Source organism: Perna viridis, chromosome 6, assembly GCF_037379345.1.
Source record: "Perna viridis isolate PV_CMFRI_1.1 ecotype Kerala chromosome 6, ASM3737934v1, whole genome shotgun sequence".
NCBI classification, from domain to species: Eukaryota; Metazoa; Mollusca; class Bivalvia; order Mytilida; family Mytilidae; genus Perna; species Perna viridis.
This window is the reverse complement of record NC_142450.1, coordinates 44,913,279-44,937,983: the sequence shown is the minus strand read 5'-3', so window position 1 is coordinate 44,937,983 and position 24,705 is coordinate 44,913,279. Positions and strand designations below refer to the sequence as shown.

Below are 24,705 nucleotides of genomic sequence, written 5' to 3'. Positions count from 1 at the left end.
AAATAAAGAAGGTACAGCTAGATACAAATATGTACTACTTGGTAGGGATTCTCCATTCTATTCCAAATTTTCTTTCAAATATACCGAAGATGTTGTCAAACAATGATTGAATTTTCTGTCGATAACATTCTTGTCCAGTGTAGTGGACTCGTTTTCCATCAAACGGTCGGCATTCCAATGGGAAAAAAATGTGCTCCGCTACTCAGTGAATTATTGTCACTCTTTTAAGGCTGACTTTATAGATAATCTGATCCAAAACATCGTTTAACCAGATTCTATCCCATTTTGCGCTTTATACAGTTTAAGTGGTTTTTTTTTTTTGTTTTTTGTTTTTTTTTTTCGCGTGTGGACAATTTCACGGTTTTCTTCACAAACTGGGTTAGGTTTTTAAAGCGTAATCAGATTTTTGCGGCAAACAAACCGTAGAATGAATACCGTATTCTTCCATGTATTCCGCGCATAAACCGCGAACCTTTTTTTGGCAATGAAGATCGACGAAAAAAGCTAGTTTCCGTGTTAAAGAGAGGAAAAATCGCAACATGTGGAAAATGCGTATCATTTCATTATCAATCTTTTCAATAAAGCGCGGTTCGGGTCCGGGTGTCAAAAGAATAGCCCCGCAGCAGTGCTGATCTTGTCGTAGAGGGTAACTCGGAACGCTGGCCAGAGACCACGGGCTCTGCTCACAGAGGGTTGTGTGCCCTAGGTGATTGAATGGGATAACCCTGGCATGCTACATGCTCGGGTCGTCAGGCCGTAATACGGAAAATCCGACCGGAAACCATAGAGGTGCAACGGGGTGGGAAAGATGCTACGTACTTAGTGGTATTCTATAGGAGTAGGAACCTTTGCGCTCTGTTGCAGGAGGGGATTTGCCCGACCCTACCTCTCTCCCAATTTCCAGTGCCAAATCGAAACAGGTCGATCCCAATATCCTTGTGTTCTATCCCATTTTTCATTTCATCACCCATTTTATGTTCGTCGCCCGGCTGAAATATTGCTGCGTTAAAAACCAACTATCTATCAACAACCTTTTCAATAAAAGTATTTGCAAAAGTAAAGCATTGATTTATTGATTAAAATCACATTATACATTCTATAATCAGTTTATGATGGTGAACAACAACTTCACTCCTTGTATCAGGAAGTTTTTTTAACAATTATACAAAATTGTAGTGGAATTTCTGTTCATTCCTGTTAATGCAAGTGCCATTTCCTGTTTTTTTTTAACAATAAGGAAGAAATGTCACGTATAGACACAATCAACAATTAGATATCATTGAATGGATAATCTTGATAGTACTTGTAACACCAGAATAAAACACAAAAACCGCCAAATCATATCATAGGATCTTTTGATGATCTTAACTGTGTCTTTTATAATACCGGGACTGGTTTTCGAGAGTGTCCGAAATTCTTGTGACTTCTATTGGTATAAAGTGGTGTTTAAAAAAAAAGAGTACTCCTCATAATAAAGTTTATTTAAAGAATATCCTGGTCATGTCATGAGATGCTCATAAGAGTAATCAAAGCGTCGATAGCGCTGAGCCTCGGAAGTTACGAGATATGTATAAGTCTTTTACAAACTTTAAAGACGACGATCATGTCAATTTGTTCTTTTGTTTATCCAAAAAGATTTATTTATTAACGGGATCAGCGCTTTCACCACTATTAAAACCACACATCCACACAATACTGATGAATCAAAATTTCATTTCAATTTCGTTTCCATTTTTTTAAAAAAAATTTTTATTTTGTTTCTCAATATGTAACCTTGACAACCTATTTTATGTTTAAATGTAATCACGTGGAGACCATATATGGATATCAAAGGCATTGATAAAATATAGTTCAAACTTCTGTATATGTATTTGATTATTTCTTTGACAATCATTTATAGAAAATATGTAATTTGAATCGTATACTCTAAAAACGGGCAGTGTATTTAAAGGAAATAATTAATTTGATACATTTTAATATTCATCCGCCAGATCTCTTTCGCGGTGGAAGTACTGGATGTCCTTTTGATCGACATCAGATAGTTATAATACTCAGTAGTCGCATGACTTTCGAGTGAAACCTCTTCAAGTATCGTCGCTACTGAGGATCAAATCCTATATCGGCGACTCAAAATTGCCTTGGAGGCATATAATATTATACTGATACGCACTCATATTTCAATAGTGTCTATTGTGTCGACTCATTTCATTTATAAAACCGGGTTTATTTGAGGGTATATCAGAACTGACCATTTTCGATTAGTTAGATTCTCAACGTGAAGATATTGTCCTGAGTCATTTCCCATCACTACATTTTTTGGTACAAACGTTGGGGTTGATGGATTTAAAGTAACAGCTGACGAATTCGGTACGGTTTGTATGTATCTGAGTGACCTTACGACTAACGCTAGGTGCGGAATGACCTTGACTTTCTTGACTTACATTTCTATCCTAGTGACTTGAATGCGAAATTGTCTCGATGGGACATGTTTGACTCTTGATCGGGATACTGGTCTCAGTATGACGAGAAACACTACTGATTTGAATAGTCGTAGTGGAACGTGGGATCACTATTGATCGGAATACTAGTCTAAGACGCAGAAGACACTCTTTATGTTCATTTGTTTTGCATTCAACTTTTAACATGTGTGTCAATTGTTTATAAATACTATTTATTTCATCCATGTGTTCAAGCAATACATCTCCGTTGTCGCAAATAACATGTGAATCATTTGAGTCCCTTATAAATACCTCTGTTTTCATAATCCATGTTCTCCATGCAGAAATCGACTTACAAAAGTTCGAACGAAGAGTGTCTATTTTACACCATAGTCCTTTGTCGGTTAACTTACGTTCTCTTGAATTCGTGGGTAAGGGATTTGAACATGAATGGTCACTTTGGTCTTGCGACGACAACATGATTTATACGGAATTTATTTTTTCATCTATTTGAGAGGTAAGCATCAATTTGTATTTTTTTTTAATTATTTTTGTGTTAACATACAATATGTGGCAATGTATGGCAAACCAATGTTTTGCAATTATTTTAAATCTTACATATTGCATACAATTTATAGAGTATAAGAAATCTGTACAGAATATCATGTCAGTATTTACACAGTTATATTAGTATGAGATTTATGTCAATCATGAATAATTATAATTCATACATGTAGACGCAAATATATTGAGTCTTAGAGACAGACAAATAACAGAAAACATAATTTATTTTTTATTCTAACAATATTGTACAGCTTGACAGAATATGTTCTTTATTTAAAATGGAGTTATCTTTCTTTCCTCTGTACTTATAGTATTTTATTGTATTACAGGGTCATTAATTTATTTGTAATAAAATTAAACACGCATATACATGCATGTAATTAAGATTGCACACTTATTTAAAGAAGGAAAAAATGAAGAAATTGAAAAGAAAAATCCTGAAGAAAAAAGTAGAAGCTTAGGAAGAATGAACTCATTCTTCTAAAAGCATGTAATACTCGGCAACCATCAGGAGATAAAGTACTCTCAGAGCTGACTCTCGTGATCTTGCTCCAAGAGATGATCAGTTCTCTTAATAGCCCGAACTCTTCGATACGGACTTCTTCGATAAGAGTAAATACTTCTAATGGATGAAATTATCCGTTGTAGTAGTACAAGAAAAATCTAGAACGAGAAAGTATAACAAAAAATATTATATAAGTAACAAATTCATAATTTAAAAAACAACAAAAATCTACATGCATGTTTATTGAAAATTACCAGCACAATATACATTTTGTCAAATAATACTTTAAAAAAACACAAGCTATAGAAAGAGTGATCAAGGGAACCAAGGTTATAGGAGTAATCAAAAGAATGTAATCCAGGGACAAAGACCAGACATGGAAAACATACATGCACAACAAAGAACATGAAGTAAATAAAATCATACATACAAAGTAACAAAAGCAATTGAGCAACTCGCACTCCACTAAAAACTGGGAGCATGGACCAGGTGCACCGGTAGGGTAAACGTCCTATTAGTACAAATGAATCTGCTAACAACGTTATTTAAGATGCCTTACTGCATTGATTAAGCACCATCTATGCCGCTTTGTACCTTCATAACTAAGATGCAACCCCCGTCTCTTCTCGCAAAAAAGAACGTATGGGCTACCCATGCTTCAAAAATCTTTTGTAAGATTTTATAAATCCAACATCAAAGTTTCGGCATAACTTATTTGTTAATCCAAAATCTACTGGTTTCGGAAGAACTGAAGAAAGCAAAATAAAAATGACGAAGAATTAATCAGAAACTTGAATATCATTAATTTTCTACATGCAAAATGATATGAGAATATTTGTCTTAATTAAACACTCCTGAATTACTTCTTTGTTTTAAGTCCGTTATTCTGGCGTTACTTAACGAAAAAACTGAAACTCGAAACAAACAAGATAAGCATCCCCGTAAAGTCTTCATGTACTTTTACCATTTCAGATGGAACACGAGATTGAAAATTAAATGTCGCCTCTAAAACTAAGGCTATAAAAGTTTTTGTTATTTTGCCCTATGCGAGAAATCCAAAATTTCAATTTGCGCTGAAATATCGGGTAGGAAATCGGTAGTTAAACTCCATGAGACAAATATACAAAAAACTTTTGCGTCTTTGGGAGCTGATATCAATCGGCACATATTCTCAAATGCGAACACCGAGCATAAATCAGAACATTTATGTCGCACCACTGGAATTCTGAATAAACGTTGAGCAAAACTGAATAGATTTTGACCACTTAAATGTGACCACAAATAAATTCCCTTCAAGCTAGCTTAACATCCTTTCTAGCAAGCTGTTTGCGTGAATAAAAAGTAGAAGAACTAATCAGCATTAAAATTGACTTTCTAGCCATCAAAAAGAAGACAAAAAGAAACAAACACCAAATTGAATCATCGAACGGCCGAACTCTCAAAACCAAGATATTGTCTGAACTCATGTAAAATTGCAAGCGTGATAGGATGAGCACGCCGCGGTAAATGAGCATTATCAATAGCTATTCCATCAAACAATAGCCTAATCTGAAAATCATCTAAAGATAGAAAAGGTACAAATGAAGCGATCATAATTTTTGATGGAATTTACAGACTTGATAGACCTACTGCGAAACTGAATAAAAATATAAATAGTTTCAAAACTATCTGGCAGATCCACTAGTTTAAAATGCATACAAAACAACAAAAAGGCTTTCCAGTGAACCACCAAGTCCTTTCTTGTACTGTTAGCAAAGGCTGATAAAGTAGACCTATTTGTGTTTCTTTTTTAAACACATTGTCAGTATCTCCATCTTCCCAATTCAAGGTTTTGAGTCCACCTTCGCTCCCTCACACCTTTGACATCACTCATTAATATTTAGCAGGTATCGTTCAGCGTCATCTAATAAGTTACCTGAATTTAAACTAGACGAACTTGACTGGGCAACACTACTTCCTGACAGCATAGATGTTGATGACGCATGTGCCATTTTTACCGATAAATTTTTACAAATTGCCCGAGACTCCATACCCACTAAATATGTAATTATTAGAAAAAACGATAAACCCTGGTTTAATAGTGAGCTAAGGCGAGAAATAAGGAAAAGAGACCGATTACGGAAACGCTCCCTCCTTACAAACAAAGACAATGATATAACAAAGTACAAACAGCAGAAGAAGGGGGACCAGTCATTGCCCTCAAACTATAGGCCGATTTCGTTGATAAGCTGTGTAGGAAAGGTTATGGAAAGAATTATTTTCAAACATGTATATAATCATTTGTACAATAATAACTTAATTTATAAACACCAGCCAGGCTTCCTTCCAAAATATTCCACAGTTCACCAGTTATTAGAAATGTACAATTGCATATTGAATTCATTTGAAAATAGAGAAATAAATTGTTTTGTTTTCTGTGATTTTTCGAAAGCGTTTGACAAAGTAGGGCATGAAGGATTACTACTTAAACTGAAAGCCTATGGGATAAAGGGTTCATTATTCAACTGGTTCAAAAGTTATACTCTAAGAGAAACCAAAAGGTATTAATAAACCAATCTTCGTCTTCCATCTGCAATATTCAGGCGGGTGGATCTGTACTTGGCCCTTTGCTCTTTATAATATATATCAACGATATAGCAGAAACACTTACTTCACTGTGTAGATTATTTGCCGATGACACTTCATTCAGCTTTTCCAGTCAAAATCATGAACATAGTAAACCTGTAATTCATCAAGATCTGGCAAATCTGGATGAATTGTCCAAAAAATGGCAAATGTCCTTCAATCCTGATAAAACAGAAATTATGATATTTTCCAATAATGCATTACCTACCCTCCATTTTGAATTAAATGGAAAAAAATATTATAATTACAAACACCCATAAGCACTTGGGTATTACCTTTTCTAATGATGCAAAATGGCAGAAGCACATTGACAATACAATAGTAAGCATATCCAAACACTTAAATGTGCTACGTAAATTAAAATATCAATTAGGTAGGAAAACCTTGGAAAAGTTGTATCTGGTTTTTATTAGACCTAGTTTTGAATATGCAACTGAAGTTTGGGATAACTGTAGTGTTGGTAATTCTAATAAATTTGAACAATTACAATTAGAATGTGCAAGAATATTAATTGGTTTGCCAATTTTTACAAAAAAACAATTAATCTATAAAGATGTTGGGTGGGAAACATTAGCAGAAAGAAGAAAGAAAAGAAGACTGCAAACGCTTTTTAATATGAAAAATAATAACGCTCCTAACTATCTTTGTAATCTTTTACCTCCTAATATACGAAGTATAACAACGTACCCCCTGGGGAAGATATCATTGTACCTTTTTGTAGATTGTCTTCAGCTATGGATTCATTCATACCTGCAACAATTAAAGAATGGAATACTCTTGACCTCTCAATACGTCACTCAAAATCAATTGGACACTTTAAAATGACATTAAAAAGAAGAACTGTCAAAACTGAAATTCCAGAATACTTCTCATTTGGTCCAAGAAAACTTAATATTATACTTACACAACTAAGATGTTCTGCCTCATTTTTAAACAATGATTTAAGTAAAGCTAATATTATCTCAGATCCGGCTTGTCGCTGTGGATATTTAATTGAAAATGCCCAACACTATTTTTTAATGTCCTTTGTACAAGGAATACAGGGCATTACTTATCAATGATCTCGCTTGTCTACCTAACAACATCCCGTTTGATACTAATTTATTAGTTTTTGGGAATCAAGAGTTATCTTTAGCTGAAAACAAGAGTGTGTTTAGTCACGTTTTTCGCTCTCATAAAGCGGTCTAAAAGATTCATAAGAGTCTAATGTACTACTAGCGAACATGTCTTAGATGGGCTATGCTCATCAACACCGTCAAATCTGTATAAATCATTTCTTCTAGCTAACTTTTGTAGCTAACTTCTCAGAAGAACTGTTATATGTTTAATGATATAAATAATTACTTGCATGCTCATATGTACCAATGTTTCATTGTTAATATTGTATTGCGGAAAGGACTTCATAAGTATGATTTACTTGTGTCCGATCCATTTTGTTTTGAACAAATAAAATATGTTTAAACTGAAACAAATCGCATGTCAACTTGGCCCTTAGCTATTTTATAAAACAAAATTGCATGGTTTGATCCTAAATGCCATCTAGTTAAGGAATCCGCATTTCGATTAGAATTTCCAGCCAAATGTACGCCCCTAATCTCGAACTCATAGACAGCAGAGTAAAAACAAATTTCTTTCAGGCAAAAATATGTCTCTTGATCTACCAAAGTTTAAAACTTGAACCGACACTTGATTGTCATATAGTACTTTTAACTGCTTGCGTTTTTAATCTGCACCCAAAAGTTTAAGATATATGGAAAAAGCTAAAAGTTCTAAAGTACTAATGTGTAAAGACTGATTTAGAATAAACTCTAGGAATTGTTTATGAAAAAACTTTTCTCGAAACCAACCTCCAAACCCACTCACACAGGAAGCGGAGAAAAATATGATATCTGGCATAGACCAATCTTTTAAAGCCATCATCGAAACCAAATCTTTCTTGACTTCCTTTTGAATTTTGATAAAAACTTCTTGTCAAATACCTCCCTGAGCCAATTAAAAATTCTGAACATAAAAATTCTTCTTGGTCGCAAAATTGCAAAAAAAAATAATTTATCTACCAAATATTGAGTTTTTCTGACCTTATCCCTTTATTTTCAATATCTACTGATGTATATCAGAAATAACTTTGAATTTATCAGTTAGAATTTCAATGTTAAATATGTCATATCACAAATAATGCCTAGAAGTTCCACACGCGTGCTAGGAGGAACAGCTTTATGCACAGATTCCTCTATTCCACAACCTACAAAAACATATTTGAGCTCTGCAAACGCTATGAAAGCCCTCTGAGGAATCTCAGTTCTTGCAAAATACTCTAGACAATCAATAAAATCAAAATCTAGTGTCCTGTATTTATAAGCTAACGCATTCGTCACTCGTGGGCAAATCTGCGCTGCCGAACAAAGTTCCATAGTTAAAGCCCTATGAAAGAATACAATTTATGATTATTAACATAAGCGACCAATTTAATGCCTCTTGGATCTATCAAAATTTGTCGATATGCTCGTCTTAATTTCCGTTTAAATATAAAACACCCTTGACGTTTTGATTTGATAAAATTAACCAGAGCATCAGCATTGGGTATTTTAGAGAAACTTGCTCTCCTTACTAAATTTTTTTTATGAATGAAAACGTTCTCGGAATTTCAAAACTGACTGCTCAAATCAAGAGTAACTCGAAGCTCTATAGATTCTTAGTTCAATTGAGATATTGCAATGCCATGATTAAAGGATTGCTATAAAACGGACAGAGAACCTCTCCTTTCTGTATCTCCTTTAAAAAAATAGTTTTTATTTCCTTGGGAAATTATTCTAGAAAATCACATGCTTCATAATCATAGTAATCACGCAGCATAATTCTCATAAATTCCATGTTAAGATTTGAAGACAAAGGTAGAAAACCCCCAAAAGTACATTAGATTCATAAATTGCTTCGTGCTTTTCAATCAATAGACCGCCGTCAAACTTTAGTAGAGCAGAAGAGTATAAAAAGGTAAACACTACTCAGTTCGACTGCACAGTTGTCGTAACGTCATCATGGACTTGTGGATCGTTACGGTGTATCCATCCGCGCCATGGAAACTGATTTGTTCAACGTGTCATAGTTTTCCTTTCCTCTTTCGTCTACCCCGGACTTGACTTTTTATGAGTAACTCGGTGGGTGTTCCTAGAAAAGCAAAGGACGCTTACCCTACCGGTACACCTTGCCCATGCTCCCAGTTCTTTGTGGAGTCCGAGTTGTTCATTTGCTTGTGTTACTTTGTATGTATGATTTTAGTTACTTTATGTCCTTTATTGTGTATGTCTGTTTTCCCTGGATTACATTCTTTTGATTACCGCTATAACCTTGGTTTCCTTGAATACTCTTACAAAAAACAATCATTACTCAATATTTTAGAAGAAACTGAGAAACCAAGGACTGATTTCTAAAAATTAATTTGACCTTTTGAGACGCATTTCCTCATACCCCATGATTTAGTAGTCTATTACGTAGATATTTATGGCGTTCAAGGAAATCAGAGTAATTAGTTCTTTCTCTGGCTTAGCGAATCAATTTTGAAATATAAACACCATATGCAGGCGATGAAGGTATATTGCAGCAAAAATAAGGAAAATTTTGTAAAATTAAAAATAGAGTCTTCTTTTTTTATCATAAATCTTAGTGCTGAGATGACCACTGTTCACAAATTTCAGATATAGGTCCAAAAAAAGATGCAGTACAAGGTGTTTCTGTAGTTTCCTTTATCTCGAGCTCTAGTGGATATATTGAAGGTACCCATTTGCAAGAAGGTGGTTGGTTAATCGACAATATATCATTAAAAACAGTATTTGTAAGGGGAAAACTTCCAATACTTTCGTTGTTGGGGGAGGGGGGAAATGGAGGATGGAGGATGGGGATATTGTATGGGGGATGGAGCTTTGAATGGGGAAAATTGAGAAATTTGTTTTTAAAATTTTAATTGATTTGAAAACAGTTATCTATTAAACTTATCTATAATATAGCAGTTAAGTTTTTGAGAATTTGAAATTAAAAAAAAATGAATTTGATAATATAAATATTCGATAAGAAAAATGCGATGGGGATTCAATGGGGAAATGGGGATTTTTTAAGTGGAATGGGGATTTTTCAAAGGGGAATTGGGATTATGGCAATGGAGGCTGGGAAATTAGGGATAGTAAATGGTAATAAAGTGGGAAGTTTATACCGTTCAAGAACTGTAAATGGATGTAAAATTAAAGGATTTAGCATCTTTTATATTTTTATTCTTTACGAAATTCGTCTCGCTTGAATATAAAAACAAATCGGCGAGGAGTGGCGCAAAATTTACTAAATCTAACATTGATCCAAACATTTGTAGATGTAATAACAAGCTAAAATAAAGCTGCTTATGATACCAGTACCAGTACCAGTACCTTCGAGACAATGCAATGGACTAAAGTGCAAATGTTTTTAGCATAATGTTTTCGAATTTATTTACGATCGCATCGACAAAAAGGGAAACCTTAATTTAATGTCATTATTTTGAACGCTGCCGACATATTTCTGTTCAAAATAGCTTTTAAAATCCTGTGATTACTTTAAATATGTACTTAACACAAAGATGCTAAAAAACCTTCATTGGAAATTTGATTAGGTTTTCTTAAAATGGTAAATCCTATATTGTTTATAAAACAAATAAAATATAAGAAGGGACGAACATTACAATGTAACACATATCTGAATCGTTTTTACTGACTTACAGACATTTTAAGTTATGCGGATCACATAAACTGTTCTAATTTGAAATCCAAAACCCGAGCCAGCACAATGAAATATCAATGCACCTTTCTGACTATTATTCCCTATTATACTGGTTCAAATCACAGCCGCGTCTGAAAGGGGACTCTTTTTCGGGTTGGCTTTTTAAAATCAAAGACTGAAGTCTTCAAAGTCGCTAATCGTCAAATATTTCTCTGTCATTGCTTTTTGGCTTACTTTCAACATCCGAAATGGCACGAATGCGATATGCCCTAAAACCGGGTGACTTCCGCTAAAATCTTTTTACCTTGATATGATTGCGAGTCTCAAATGTGTGACACATCTAGGGATATAATAAACAAGATAATATGAATCCGGTCGTTATAAAACATTTCTCCATGGAATGTCTGGCCATATATAACTCGGTCTTCAAAGGAAGTTAACAGGTAGATTTACATATAATGGTGACTTCAAGGAATTCTAAAATCTAAAAAAAAACAAAGTTGAGTTAAATATCATTTTATAGAATCTGCATTTAGAGATAAATATGAATTTGTTACAATAGTATACGTTCTACTTCGTAGATCTGAGAATTTTTACACACTCAGTTCATTGTTCATCTCGGTACCTATTTCGGACATAAATATGTGTGCAATATATCTACAAAAATGAAAGTTACAGCTTTTATGTTTTATATATGTCATAAATGCACCATATACTTATAATGATAAACTTTATAAAGGCGAAGAAAAAGAAAAAAAAAAACAACTAAAACAATCAAAACTAAAATTTACTTTTTTACGAAACGTGTAGAAGTCGCCTCCCTTTTCCGGATCTATTTTTTTAAGAAATATATCATATATTGAACTACATATTGTTAATTGGGGCGGCGTATAGAACATAGATACTATTTTTCATTAAAATCGGACAATTTTTTTTAAATTTTCGACCGCAGTGACAACCATTTTGCAAATGGCGGCCGAGACGCAAGCAATATTTAAAACAATTTTGTTTGAACTTTTAAGCCTAATATGCATGCCAAGTTTCGTCAAATTCTGATTAGCAGTTTTCGAGATAAACGAGTTTCAAATTTCCGGTGTAAAAATTGGTACGTTCAGTCCGATGGTCATTTTGAAAAATGGCGGACACTGGAATTTTTCTTTTGAAGTTCTGTATCCTTCGAAGAGTAGTTCCAACTTCACGAGAAGTTTCATCTCAATCGGCGGACACTTCCAAGAATTTCTATGACAGAAGAATTAAAATAATAATGATGAGAAGAGGAAACTCAGTGAAAACAATAACTCACCACCACTTCGTGGTCGGCAACTTAACTATAATACAACCAACGATAACATAAATATAAGAACAAAAATAGGTACAAAAACACTGTAACAGAAATCCACCATTAAAAAATGTGTAACTATTAAATGAAAACACATTGAGCAAGCCCACAAAGAGAATCCCCCCCCCCCCGCTTCAAATGGAGTTTAACACTAAAAACATTTTTGTTAATGTTCAATTATCTCCTTTTTGAGTGATATGACGCAGATTGTTTTCCTTTTCAAGGAGGTAGACCTAGGGTAAGGGCCATCAAGAAGTTCACATTATCAGGCCTTCATTTGAAACAGAATGAAATTAAACCAAGTTACGCTGGTGCTTACATGAAATTCATGTTAAATGCTGAATATATACATCACAATGATTCGTAAGAGTTGTGTCCCTTACCTTAGGTCTACCTCCTTAAAAGTATACATGATTTACTATATTTAAACTTCTAATGAAATTACACCAATGTTTTCCTTTAAACATCTTTAAAAATTGTGTGGTCATGCAGAGATATTTGAATAAGCCAAATGTTACATATAATAAAACAGCTACACGTTTTAAAGCTTTTTGGGTAAGTGGTTTCCACTTCCCAAGTTATACTTTCAAATTCCAATCGTAAATACGTCTTTTATTCGACAAAGTTTTTAATATAACTGCGATTGTAAATTGCACATAAAATAAAGTTTTTATTTAATGTGAACGAATCTCCTAATCTCCTGTAAACAACTTGCAAAAGTTGATGATGTCTTTTAGAACATTTAATATCTGACCCTAAGTGTAAGAATGTCTTGACTTTTGTCATCGTCTTTTTTATGTGATTTAACTTTTTGGCCATAATTCAACTTGGTAATAATTCAACAATATAATGATTTGTTCTTCTCTATTTTCACAGACAGTGTGTTAAATATGTCCCTGTCAAAGCAACTGTTCCAAATATGTCTCCATCGAAGCAACTGTTCAAAATATAATAGCATTAAAACCTATGATTTTTCAACACTGTATACTTTTAATCAAGGGAACCAAGATTCTAGTGGAAATCAATTTTTCGGCGATCATTTCTATTACATTTATCAACAAACATGTTAAAGAAGCACTACAGACTGAGCTATAGCTACATAATAACTTGATGTCTCTTAGAATAGAAATAGAATAGAATCACGTACAATCACCCACACTGTACGTGATTCAGCTTCTGAATATATGTTTTGATCTTGAACTTTAATAGTTTTATGCTGAAGAAGGATATCGGAAATATTCAATGTATATTTTACCATCTTTTGGTACCGCTGTATGTATAGCGCTTTCATGGCTGCTGCCAATCTTCAGGTGACATAACATGACGACAACGTAGTTAATGGTAAAGTTATACATACAGTGACGTTATAATAGTATAAGGGGAGTTAAATATTAACGTCAAAAATGTTGAAATAAAAGAAAGAAATAAGAGGACATGAAAAATGTTAACGTCCATTCAATTTTGATTTAAATTTACGAATAAACATCATTTCTTTGATTTCACTTAAATCTTTATCATTGTCTTTCAGTTTGTAAAATTGGAAAATTTTAAATCGTCCATCGCTGCATTTATCACTGACGGGACAAAATCTGTAATTTGGATCTCTGACCTGTTGTCGATGGACTCTCGTTCGATCAATGACCTTGTCGCCTGTTTGACCAATATATATTTCTTCACGTTTGCTACATTTTATGCAATAAATTAAATTTGCAGTTTTATAGTTCATGTCCTCGTTTGCGTAAATAGTGGTTCCATCTCTTGTAGTGATCGAGTGTCCTTCGTGTATGTAGTCGCAAGTGTTGCAACGTTTGTCTTTGCATTTCGATACAGTGAAGCGTTTTTCGAGTTTTATGCTGAGGAAGGATATCAGTTATTTTTATTCACTAAAATCGAGATTGAATTATGTTGCTCCGGACAGGTATTTTCAAGACACTCATCTTATTTCTCTTTGAAAATCAAGTCAAGGTAGAGGATTATCGATGACAGATGAAATTCGTTTGTCACGTTGCAAACAAAAATGTCATATACGGCAACATGTTTATGGTGACGACGGCATATTTTTTGTATGTGATGACAACGTATCCTTTGCATGTAGCTGGAACCCTATCTAGAAAACCGAAGTAACTGTTTCAATTTTTTACAAAGTGTATGAGCTGAGAAACACAATATAATTTCGAGTAGATGAATGTGACAGGCTTTGTCACTGGGTTTCGAAATGCGAGACTAGATAAGATGCACATTAATGTGTCTGCAGTGTTCTTTTAGCTAGATACGATTGTGGTTACTTAATCTAAATTATTCCATAATGTGTTTAAGTTCTTAGCTTTAATATCAAGACATTATAAAAACGATATTTAGTGTATATGTTAACTATAATAATATTTACTGCACATATCATTTATATACGCTTATCACATTATATAATCGACTTTAAACATCAAGTTCAATGAAATGAACTTGACCCATCTTCGAGATATTTGCATAGGCCACATTTCAATTGTATCGACTACTTAGAATTGCTTTTTTCTGATGTATATATAAAATCAAAATAAAAATAAGATAGGAGAATCATATAAAATGTAATTGAAAATTGAAAAAGGTTAGACATGAGGCGCTAGTGCACTTAAGTATAAATCTGCTATGGTCTACGTTTTAACACACTATTGAAACATAAAAAAAATACAGATTCAATTATTAAATAAAAGTAAACTATTAGTTGTTTGCTGACGTCTTAATCAGTCTTGATGAAGATTGCAACTTCATATATTTTACGCTTACCGTACAAGTTTTTAGTGGAGTCCGAGTTGCTCATTTGCTTTTGTTACTTTGTATGTCTGTTTTCCATGTCTGGTCTTTGTGCCTGGATCAAATTCTTTTCATTACCGCTTTAACCTTGGTTCCCTTGATTACTCTTACAAAAAATGGGGAAAAAAGAATATCTAAATAATGTGCTAAATTGTCAATTAATGATGACTACCATGAACATCATAAGGTCGGGATACAATAATAATTATAAAAGTAGAAATACAAAAATGTCAAACGTTTCATAACAATTAAAATGAAATTAAAGGCAATCTTTTTAAAGCTTAAACTACGTATTATAATAATCAAACTAGTAAATAAGGCCCAATTTATAATAGTTATAGAGGGAAAATGGCACACCCATCCACATTACTTGATGATATAGTAAAACTCTAATAACTTAAAGTAATTTTCTCTGAAAATTATTCAAGGACATATGACATATTGCGTTTCCATATATTAACCCGACTATAGTCATTATATTGTCTGGCATATTTATTATAACAGGCATTCTGTATACGTAAATTTACACATGTTAAGATACTAGAAAATATTTCCCCTTAGAGCAAAGAACTTAGAATAATTGCAAAAAGATATTATAGTTTTAAAAGGGCATATTGATTTGATGTACCGTAATAATTGTCACGGTATCAAGAAAAAACATATAAGGTTCAATTGATTGGTTCCCGGAGCCTAATGGCTGTCTAGATTTTCTATTTTTCTAACCCTATTGATGTAAAAATAACCATAGGCAGGAAATATAATATGAACTTTTATTGGCAGTTAGTGAGTTTGTTTCAGTCATATAAATGGGCAAGATGAAGGGATGGATCATGCCCCCACACACTACGTAAGCAAAAATAAATAAGAAGCTTCTGTTTTTTCCTATATCTCTACGCGGTTTCTTCTTAATGTTCAAGGTGGTTCGGTTTGATAAATTGTTCCCAGTTGGGAGAGCTTAGTATTTGTTAACAAGTTTACAGCATGGGGGTGTTTGAAACGTAATTGGGTGAATGGTCGGCTACCTCTCTCTAGGTCTACTGACGCCTAAATTTCACTTAATCCTTCAACAAAATGCACTTTTTAACCAGTGCAACCACTAGTATACGTTTGGTAATCGTTGACACCATACATTAGAACTAGATTATATTTAATTTTAAATAGAAATTTCATGTACATAGAACTATATAAGTTAGTGATAAATAAAGGTATTGTAGTTAAGGAAAGTATCTTTGATTAGAAAGAGTGATCAAGGGAATCAAGGTTATAGTGGTAATCAAAAGAATGTAATCCAGGGACAAAGACCTGACATGGAAACAGACATACACAACAAACAACATAAAGTAACAAAAGCAAATGAGCAACTAGGACTCCACTAAAAACTGGGAGCATGTATCAGGTGCACCGGTAGGGAAACGTCCTCTGCTTTTCTAGAAAAACCCGCCGAGCTGCTCATAAAAAGCCAAGTCCAGGTTAGACGAAAGAGGAAAAAAACTATGACACGTTGAACAGATCAGTTTTCATAGAGCAGATGGATACACCGTAGCGATCCACGAGTTTATGATGATGACCATAAAAATTCTGTAGTGATGACTTCAATCTTGTAGCAACAAGCAACAGTTCTTTAACCGTGTTCCAGAAGCCTATTTGTTAGAATTCTAGCGCGATACAAAAAGTCTACGTAGTTTCGGCAAGCTCTAGCATAACGTATGAGCCGTGATTAATAGAATTCAACTAATGCATTTAAAGCTTTGAATAACATCTCTCTTACAGATGGGTACGTATTCCTTATGAACAGTGGCTGACCATCAATGTTAGACTTTATCTAACTAAATATCTGTGGTTTTAAAAGCTGAAAATAGTCACTCACTAACATCAGTTTATCAGATACAAAAAATACCATTCATATATATTTCAAGATTCTATATGAAGCTTGATTTGTTTTGTAATGGTGAAAAAGTAACAGACATAACTAATCTTTAATTCACAAAGAAACAAAACTGCCATGGGTTTTAAATTATTAATAAAAGGTCGGATGTCAAATTCTTAACTTCATCTTTTTTCCTACAGCCTTTGTTTTTTCATAGAATATATTCAGTCATTATTGTACTAATCGGCTTAAGTAAATGTTTTTCACAAATGCTTCAAGACTATTGTAATTCTACTGCAATAGTATGATACCGCCTCAATATTCAAAACACCACCCACCACCACGTTTAGATCTCTTGAATTAATGGCCTGCATTTTACAAATGCAAGGAGTGCATGTGAACAGTTGTATCCAGCATAATTTTCAGCAATGTATCTATAACACGTGGAATATATTCGAATATAATAATATGCAAATTCAAAAACGTTTATCTTCTAGAAAATCCACCACATATTGGTAATTGATTTAAACTGTAGATGAGATTGTTGGTTTGCTTAGTTCAAAGTTAACGTTTTTTCTTTTTTTCTTTTCACATACTGTACACTTTCGTACACTTTTTTTCATTCAACGTATACATGCATGTACCTTAAAGTACCCACAAAGATACTAATATGTTTGCTCAACAAATTAATGAGCATGGAAAAAGTGTCATTCAAACATAATGTGTAAGGGTGCCCAAAATTTTTCCGGAGCAAATACTTTAATATTTGCAATATAAAACTCGTAAGATTGGTATGCTGTTAATCTTGATTTCAAACCAAAAATATTTGGTCTAATATCCTAGAACCTGCTTCTATGTATATAATTTTACCAACTTTGAATAACAAATAATAAATAAGCTCCGATAAAAATAAGTAAAATCTGTTCTTTGCTTAATGTAAAATTGCATCTAATGAATCAATCTCGTAATAAAACAAAATACAATCATAGAATACATGCTCAAATGTTTTTCTTCCAATTTACAAAAACAGCGTAAGCTAGTAATTTATTTATTTATTTATTTTTTGCTTTATCTTATGCAAGAATGTGTTGGTAGGAATAATTTTATGCAATATTTGAAATGCAAAATGTGTATTTTACAACATTGTTTAAAAAAATATAAGTACCTTTTAAAATCTGGGATTTCTGAATTTAAATTCGATTTAAAAAAAAAAAAAACTCATTAGGAAATGCAAAAATATCGTTTATAAGATCTCTGTTTGTAAATTCGATGTTTTTGTTTATAGAAGTATTTTCCAAGAAAGTAACAACAGGAACGAGTGTCAATATATTGTTCCTTAGTGAAGTCCTTTATATATTTAGGAATTCCTAAAAAAATAACTCATAATATAATAAAAAAGTTGTTTACATTCAATACATATTTAATTTGTTGAAATGACAAAAAATTACCACAATAATTTCAAAAATATCTTTTACTTATTGTACACCAGTTTTTTCTCCATTTCATAAAAATGGAAAAATCTGACAATGGTGCAAGGTTTAAAATGTCTGAAGAATATATATTTTTCATTTATAGATCATTAACATATTTTGCCTTGCTCATTCCATACAATACATCTTTCCAAAATTAGTTTTTTTTACACAATGAGATGTTTCCCACCTTTTCCTTTTGAAGGCTAAAGACTCTATTACCACAAATTTTCGAAGTTCATATGAAATAAATTCTGCCAGATGACATCTTGATTTAGGAGTTACCTCCTTACCCAAGTCAGTTTCAAGTACACATTAAACAAGTCTAAATGAACCATCTGTACCCTCCCTGTCATATGTCTCCTGTAAGTGTGTTACGTTTAATCCAAAGTGTTCGCCAATACCAAATGAAATTTTAAAATAATGTATTAAAATTATTCAGCTGTAACTTTAATAAATTTGGTAGTGCAGTTTAATAAATGAACAAGAGCTTAAGATTGTCTTTTGATCAGCATAGTTTTAACTGAGTACAAAGTAAAAATGTTCTGAACGATGAGAACTACCCTACTTTGAGAGGATTTGTGAACCGATATTTGCGTTGGCCTGAATTCATTGAAATTGATGTGATTGTACCTCATATATAAGAAGAAAACAAGAAAACACATGGTCGCTTTCACAAAAATGGTATGTTGCTAAACAAGCTGTGTCATTGAAATAGGCCTTTTGGAGTCTATAGATGTGTTATGTTATGCATGTATAATTTTCATTTATGATTTCTTCAAATATAAATTTTGTGTGTGATTTCGTGATCTCTCATACAAGTGACGCCGGTTAAACTTATTTGATATACTATTTACAACTTATCGGTACAGGGTTCAGCTTCATATTTCGACAGTTTTGGTTTTCAGTACTTTTTCTACATTCTTAATTTTTAAATTTGGTTCTAAAATTGACGACGAGATGTTATTATTAAAACATGGGTACTACATATTTGAAATTTGATATATGTACTTGCTCAAATTATTATTTTTTTTGTATTTAATAAATCACAGAAGTTTGATGGAGAATATAAATGGGTATTTAAGTGTATCACCTTCTATAGCAAACAAACATCTAAGCAATGGAATGTAAACATAGAGAACCACGAGAAAAGCCATAAATCTTTGAATCATCTTTTATTTAGTAGAGATTATCAATAGTTTTTTTTTCATTTTTTTTTCAAACTGAACATCATTTGTCACATTGTTATTTCTTCCTAAAGTTCATCGATGCGCTTAAAAGTATACAGAGGTTGTACTTGTTGTCATTAACGAAACTTTCAAAATTCTTGACTGCTGCTGAATCACATTCTGACAGATGTTTGTTACATGTCATGGCAAGGTCAATCAAACTGTAACAATGAAATACAGTGTAAATTGTCAAATTCAAAACATTCAAAATTTTCTTTTTTTAACTTAATAGCGCATACATTGGTGTGATGCGGGCAAGATGGGACATGATACCTCAGACGAACCTGGTATGTCCTTTAAATGTTGTCTGTATTTAATAAAGTACATACTTTAGGCATTAAATCGAAACTATGGATGGAGAAACTTCCCCTAAAAATTCCCGAAAAAATGGATTTTTTATTAAAGGAAATATATTTTATCACTTAATTTTATTAACAATAGTTTTATCATGTATTCATAATCGATCCTATGATTGTCTGCAAAATAAAATGCAATACAAAGCCACATCAACATCATACACAGAATAACTGAATTTTTATCATATGACAATAACTTAATATATTGTACTGGTTTCTGTTCATTTTAACTTATATGTAATTTGATACTGACAAACAACCTTTGAATAGATAATTAAATTTGGTCAGTTTGTACTTCAGTTACTTATTGATTTAAAAAACAATATCTGCTCCTCGGTTATTGAACATAACTTACCCACAGTTTCCATCGCCAAGCAAGCGTGCATCATCTTCTAATCCGGCCAGGCATTGTTGGTATTCAGTTTGGACCTTTGGCTCATTGAAGCAGCTAATTAGACTAATAACGTCTTAAAGATAATATAATAATTTAAAAAAAATACTTATTTTATAAGTATATAACTTACTATTTTATTCACACGCTTTCAACCTTCGTTTTGATACGTTCTTATTGACTGAAACACTTTACATGTATACTTTTGAAGCGTGATACTGTTACCACATACGATATGTTTTACTATCGCTATCTTTATTCTTTGCTTTCACCTCGAAGATAGATTTCTTCAGTTTAATACCTGTCATGAAATAACCTTAGTCCACTTTCAAAGAAATGGTTAAATGGTTATTGATTGTAAAAACTGTCTTTTTCATTAAAAGTTTAATGTAAATCCAACCCATTTATTGGATATATTTACCTGTGACAAATGAGGAACATCCACTTCTAACAACGGTTTGAAATGCACTAAAAACTTTTTTCACTCTTGGCGGACAGATAAGAGGGATATTTACAGATTCATCAATGCATTTGGCTGTATCCAAAAGAAAGCTAAAGAATATTTTCACGATTAAAATATATGTATCATTGACTTAACATCTAATTACAAGTATAAAAGCAATTATGATAACTTTTTTATTGTTACCTGAATAAGTTTCAATATATAAACATTTCATCGTCAAAATGATTTGATTATCACTATGATGCAGTTTTGCAAAGAATATTAGGCAAAAGACATCAAAATATTTACATTATATGAATGACCTACCATTCGAATTTAGGCAACTGGAAAATTTGACAAAACAGACGATGACTTTATTCAGTGTTTTTTAATTTGTGAAGTCTTGTGGAAATATTTCACTCGCTTCTTTATATATAACTGTCATATAAATAGAAAGTTTGACGACTTTTGTATCATGCTACTTTGAAATTGTTTTTTTTTTTTACAGATATGCCTATATGTTGCAGTGGAAAATGATGATTTTGGGCTCAATAATGTATAAATATGGTCACTGCTAAAAATTGAGCTGTCCAAGGATATATGGTTTATTTTGAAAGTTAATAAACTCTCAAATACAATAGATGATAGTAACAAGTCGTAATCTAGGATATTAATAACACGCCATGCGCCTTACATGCATAATCTCTATAAATTATTTCCCGCAAAGTAAAATTCAATTTCTAAAGTTTAGAGCATTCTTTTCAGACTGTAGATTTTCTATTCTCAATATACTAAAATCCAAAGTGTAAATTACCTCTCTAAATCATAAACTATCATTAAAAAATAGCCATTAGAAATTTTAGACAACTGCTTGAAAGAATGCGATGTTACTCCCCCGCCCTACACGTGACTAACTACTTGACAACGTATATTGTTCTATTCGATTTGAATACCTGTGGAGTGCCGGTGTTCATGCAATAAGTTACGCGCGCGAAAGCATAAACCGATAAATATAGTCCGTCCATACATTAAAGTCCGTTTCTTCAGACTGTCCCATCATTGGTCAATATGATAGGAGTATTGAATGAATACATAAATGAATGGATGGATGGATGATTAAAGAAATTTATTATGTAAATCAACCCGGTGACATATAGAACAGGGTATGGTGCACAGAAGCAATTATCACACTGACACATATTGCCCGTAACTATGAACGGGCATTTAATATAAAATGTCTGAATTTAATGAGCTTTGGATTTTTGTAGAAGCGATGACACCATATATTATAAAGACATGGATATTTTTCCATAAAAAGTATCACTAAGGCTCAAACAAAGACAGCTTACTTCATCAAATAGGTCATGATGTACTATGTCCTTGTATTCCAACGAGAATATGTTATCCTTTGTTTGCTTTTTTAACCTAACAAACGTTATATTTAATTTTCATCTTTTACAGTTACAAAGAAAAAAAAGTACCCAAAATACCTAGTATGATAACTCTACTTAAACTTATTATTTTATTCTATAGATTGTTAGATTATTCATATTATGATAATTATCCAGATGTTTAACACGACACGATGACATATCGTTCCTAAATTTGAAATTTGAATTTTAAATAATGCTTCACTATTCGGCTTCTAAGTACACCGTTAAAGTTGGGCATGATTACATGTATGATTGATATGTGAAATTTTAACACAAATAAAATAAATAATTCATTTTTACAATAGACACCTACAACACATACATGGTAACCTTTGAAACAGTCCATTTAGGCAATTTTCCCAAATTGATATCTGATTGGTAATTTCATACTTGAGTCACTGTCTCGTGTGGAAGCAATTTTTTTATGTACAATTTCAAATATAAAGTATTTTTCACAAAAATATCGTTATTTTATCCAAAAGCCTCCCACAAATCTAACATTTTTAATGAGATTTTATTATTATTATTTTTTTGTGTGTGTTGGAGACTCGCTCTTACGTGCTCTTAATCTTAAAAAAAAAGCTTCTTGTTACTTTATTGCGTTAACATACTTACCTACAAACATACTGCGCAATTTCAGTTTTTAGTTTGTAGACTTCTTCCATACTTTCGTTTACGACAGCAATATCAAAATCTACATATTTATCGAAGTCTGGAACATCCGCACAATAAACATCTTGTAAACAACTCTCAATAAGAATGTCTGATTTAATTCCTATACAAATACATCATTACAAAATAATCATAATAGTCAAAGATAAGAAATCCGTTCTTAAACAGTAATAGTTTGACATCTTTTGCCGTTGAGCTTAAAATATAGTTTTGATTTTCTGACATGGACCAAATAAGTACAGAGATACATAATAATCGTATGACAAGCCTGTTACACGACGATCATTTGGTTGGTAATATCTAAGCAAACAGTTATAGGTTTCAGGGACGCTGAGATCTAACTTTCTTTACCTTTAAGACCTAATAAAAATCATCATCCCTCCATTTAGCTGTTTTTATGTTTATCAACGATACAGAAACTTACCTTGACACAGCAATATGACAACACCTAAAAGATACAACATTGTTGTATAGTCTTTCCTACTATGTGGATATCATACCAACTAAAAGCCGTTTATATACTTGCGCTAGTTTTATATACGTATTGGAGATGATTTAATATTTTAATTTTTCTGACATTTATGGAGTGTTATTAATTTTGATTTAATGCTTGTCAAGAATGAGTTGCAATTAATTTGTTATCGGTCTGTCGAAAGAGTGCGATACCACAAACCTTTATTATTCTGCAAATCGGTATAAAACTTTACCTTTATATACATCGGTCTTAGGGGTTTTGTTTATATCTTTAACATTTGGGAAATTTCATAAAATTTTACAAATATTGGTTATGGTAAGTCTTATTTATGGTAATATAATAAAATTATGTTGTACGTGGATTTTTTCTGCCTTACTATAAAATCAGCATCAGCTGGGCATTTCTCTGGTGAGCGTTAGTTATGTCTGCGATCAATCATAACTATTGTACTAAGGGATACGCTATAGAACGTGGTTTTCGTGGCATCCTGGTGACCATTGGGCAGCCATAGTTCACAAAGGTTCGTTGATATAGAAAATATTTTTGATTGCTTAAATATAAGATAAAAACACCATTGTTTTACTCATCCGTGTATTTGATAAACGCTCTTGTCGCAAATCGGGGTGAGGGACAAACTAGCGTGGGTTTCAATTGTTAAGTAGCAGTCCACCTAAGAATCATGCAATGGGTGATTCATCGATGTCAGACATTTGAACCAAATATGTAGGATTTAATGGAAAAACAAAAATTAATATAAAAAAAGAAAAATGTTTTTACCGTAACCATAGCAACGACCATTCCTTAGCAACCACCAATTTTGGGCCTAAAAACACAAAAAACATCACAATTTGAATGTAATTTTTTTATATCTAATGGTGAAAATTTGTCAAACTACATAATTATATTAATGAAGTATGTCTTAGGAAAAACAATAGAGTACAAAGCAGTCTGATTGGTTTAGATCTGGTTACCAGAGCAACCAAAATTCTTAATTTTTGACAATTTGAACTGTACGAAAATAGGCTATATTCAGGCCCGTTTTGCTAACAAGAGCAAGAAAATATTAATTTAATGTATGCATGGATGTGTAGTAGGTGCTCTTCAATGAAACATATCAAAAATAAAAATATGTGGCATATCTTTGTTTTTTTGCTCATCTGGACCCAAAATCACCCCCTGTAAGGACTTTTCTTGTTCTTCACATTTTTCATACAAACTTTGTCCAGACCATAATTTTTTTGTCTTTAGATCTAGACTTCTACATTTTGTATGTTGGTATATCCTCTCAGGGTAGATTGTTGCATACCAGAGTGGGATACTTTTGACCTTGACTTTTAACCTCAAGGTCAAATAAT

The 24,705-nt window shown here is 32.5% G+C and overlaps 1 protein-coding gene and 1 long non-coding RNA gene across 3 annotated transcripts; both read right to left on the bottom strand.

Moving 5' to 3' along the window:
- Nucleotides 1–3,218: 3,218 nt before the first annotated feature.
- LOC148615212 (uncharacterized) lies at nucleotides 3,219–15,209 on the bottom strand. Of its 2 annotated transcripts, XR_015923845.1 has the most exons (4): nucleotides 14,990–15,209; nucleotides 11,177–11,356; nucleotides 6,820–6,882; nucleotides 3,219–3,665 (listed from the first exon to the last, which is right to left on the bottom strand). It is a non-coding gene; the product is annotated as an uncharacterized LOC148615212 (long non-coding RNA). The 2 variants fall into 2 exon arrangements; XR_015923846.1 differs by lacking the exon at nucleotides 6,820–6,882 and having other exon boundaries at nucleotides 14,990–15,203.
- Nucleotides 15,210–19,512: 4,303 nt separating this feature from the next.
- LOC148615211 (uncharacterized) lies at nucleotides 19,513–23,417 on the bottom strand. The gene is made up of 5 exons (XM_088589906.1): nucleotides 23,300–23,417; nucleotides 22,819–22,978; nucleotides 20,750–20,880; nucleotides 20,293–20,404; nucleotides 19,513–19,742 (listed from the first exon to the last, which is right to left on the bottom strand). The coding sequence occupies exons 1-5, from the start codon at nucleotides 23,337–23,339 to the stop codon at nucleotides 19,598–19,600; spliced, it is 588 nt and encodes a 195-aa protein (XP_088446032.1). The 5' UTR covers nucleotides 23,340–23,417; the 3' UTR covers nucleotides 19,513–19,597.
- Between the last annotated feature and the right edge of the window lie 1,288 nt (nucleotides 23,418–24,705).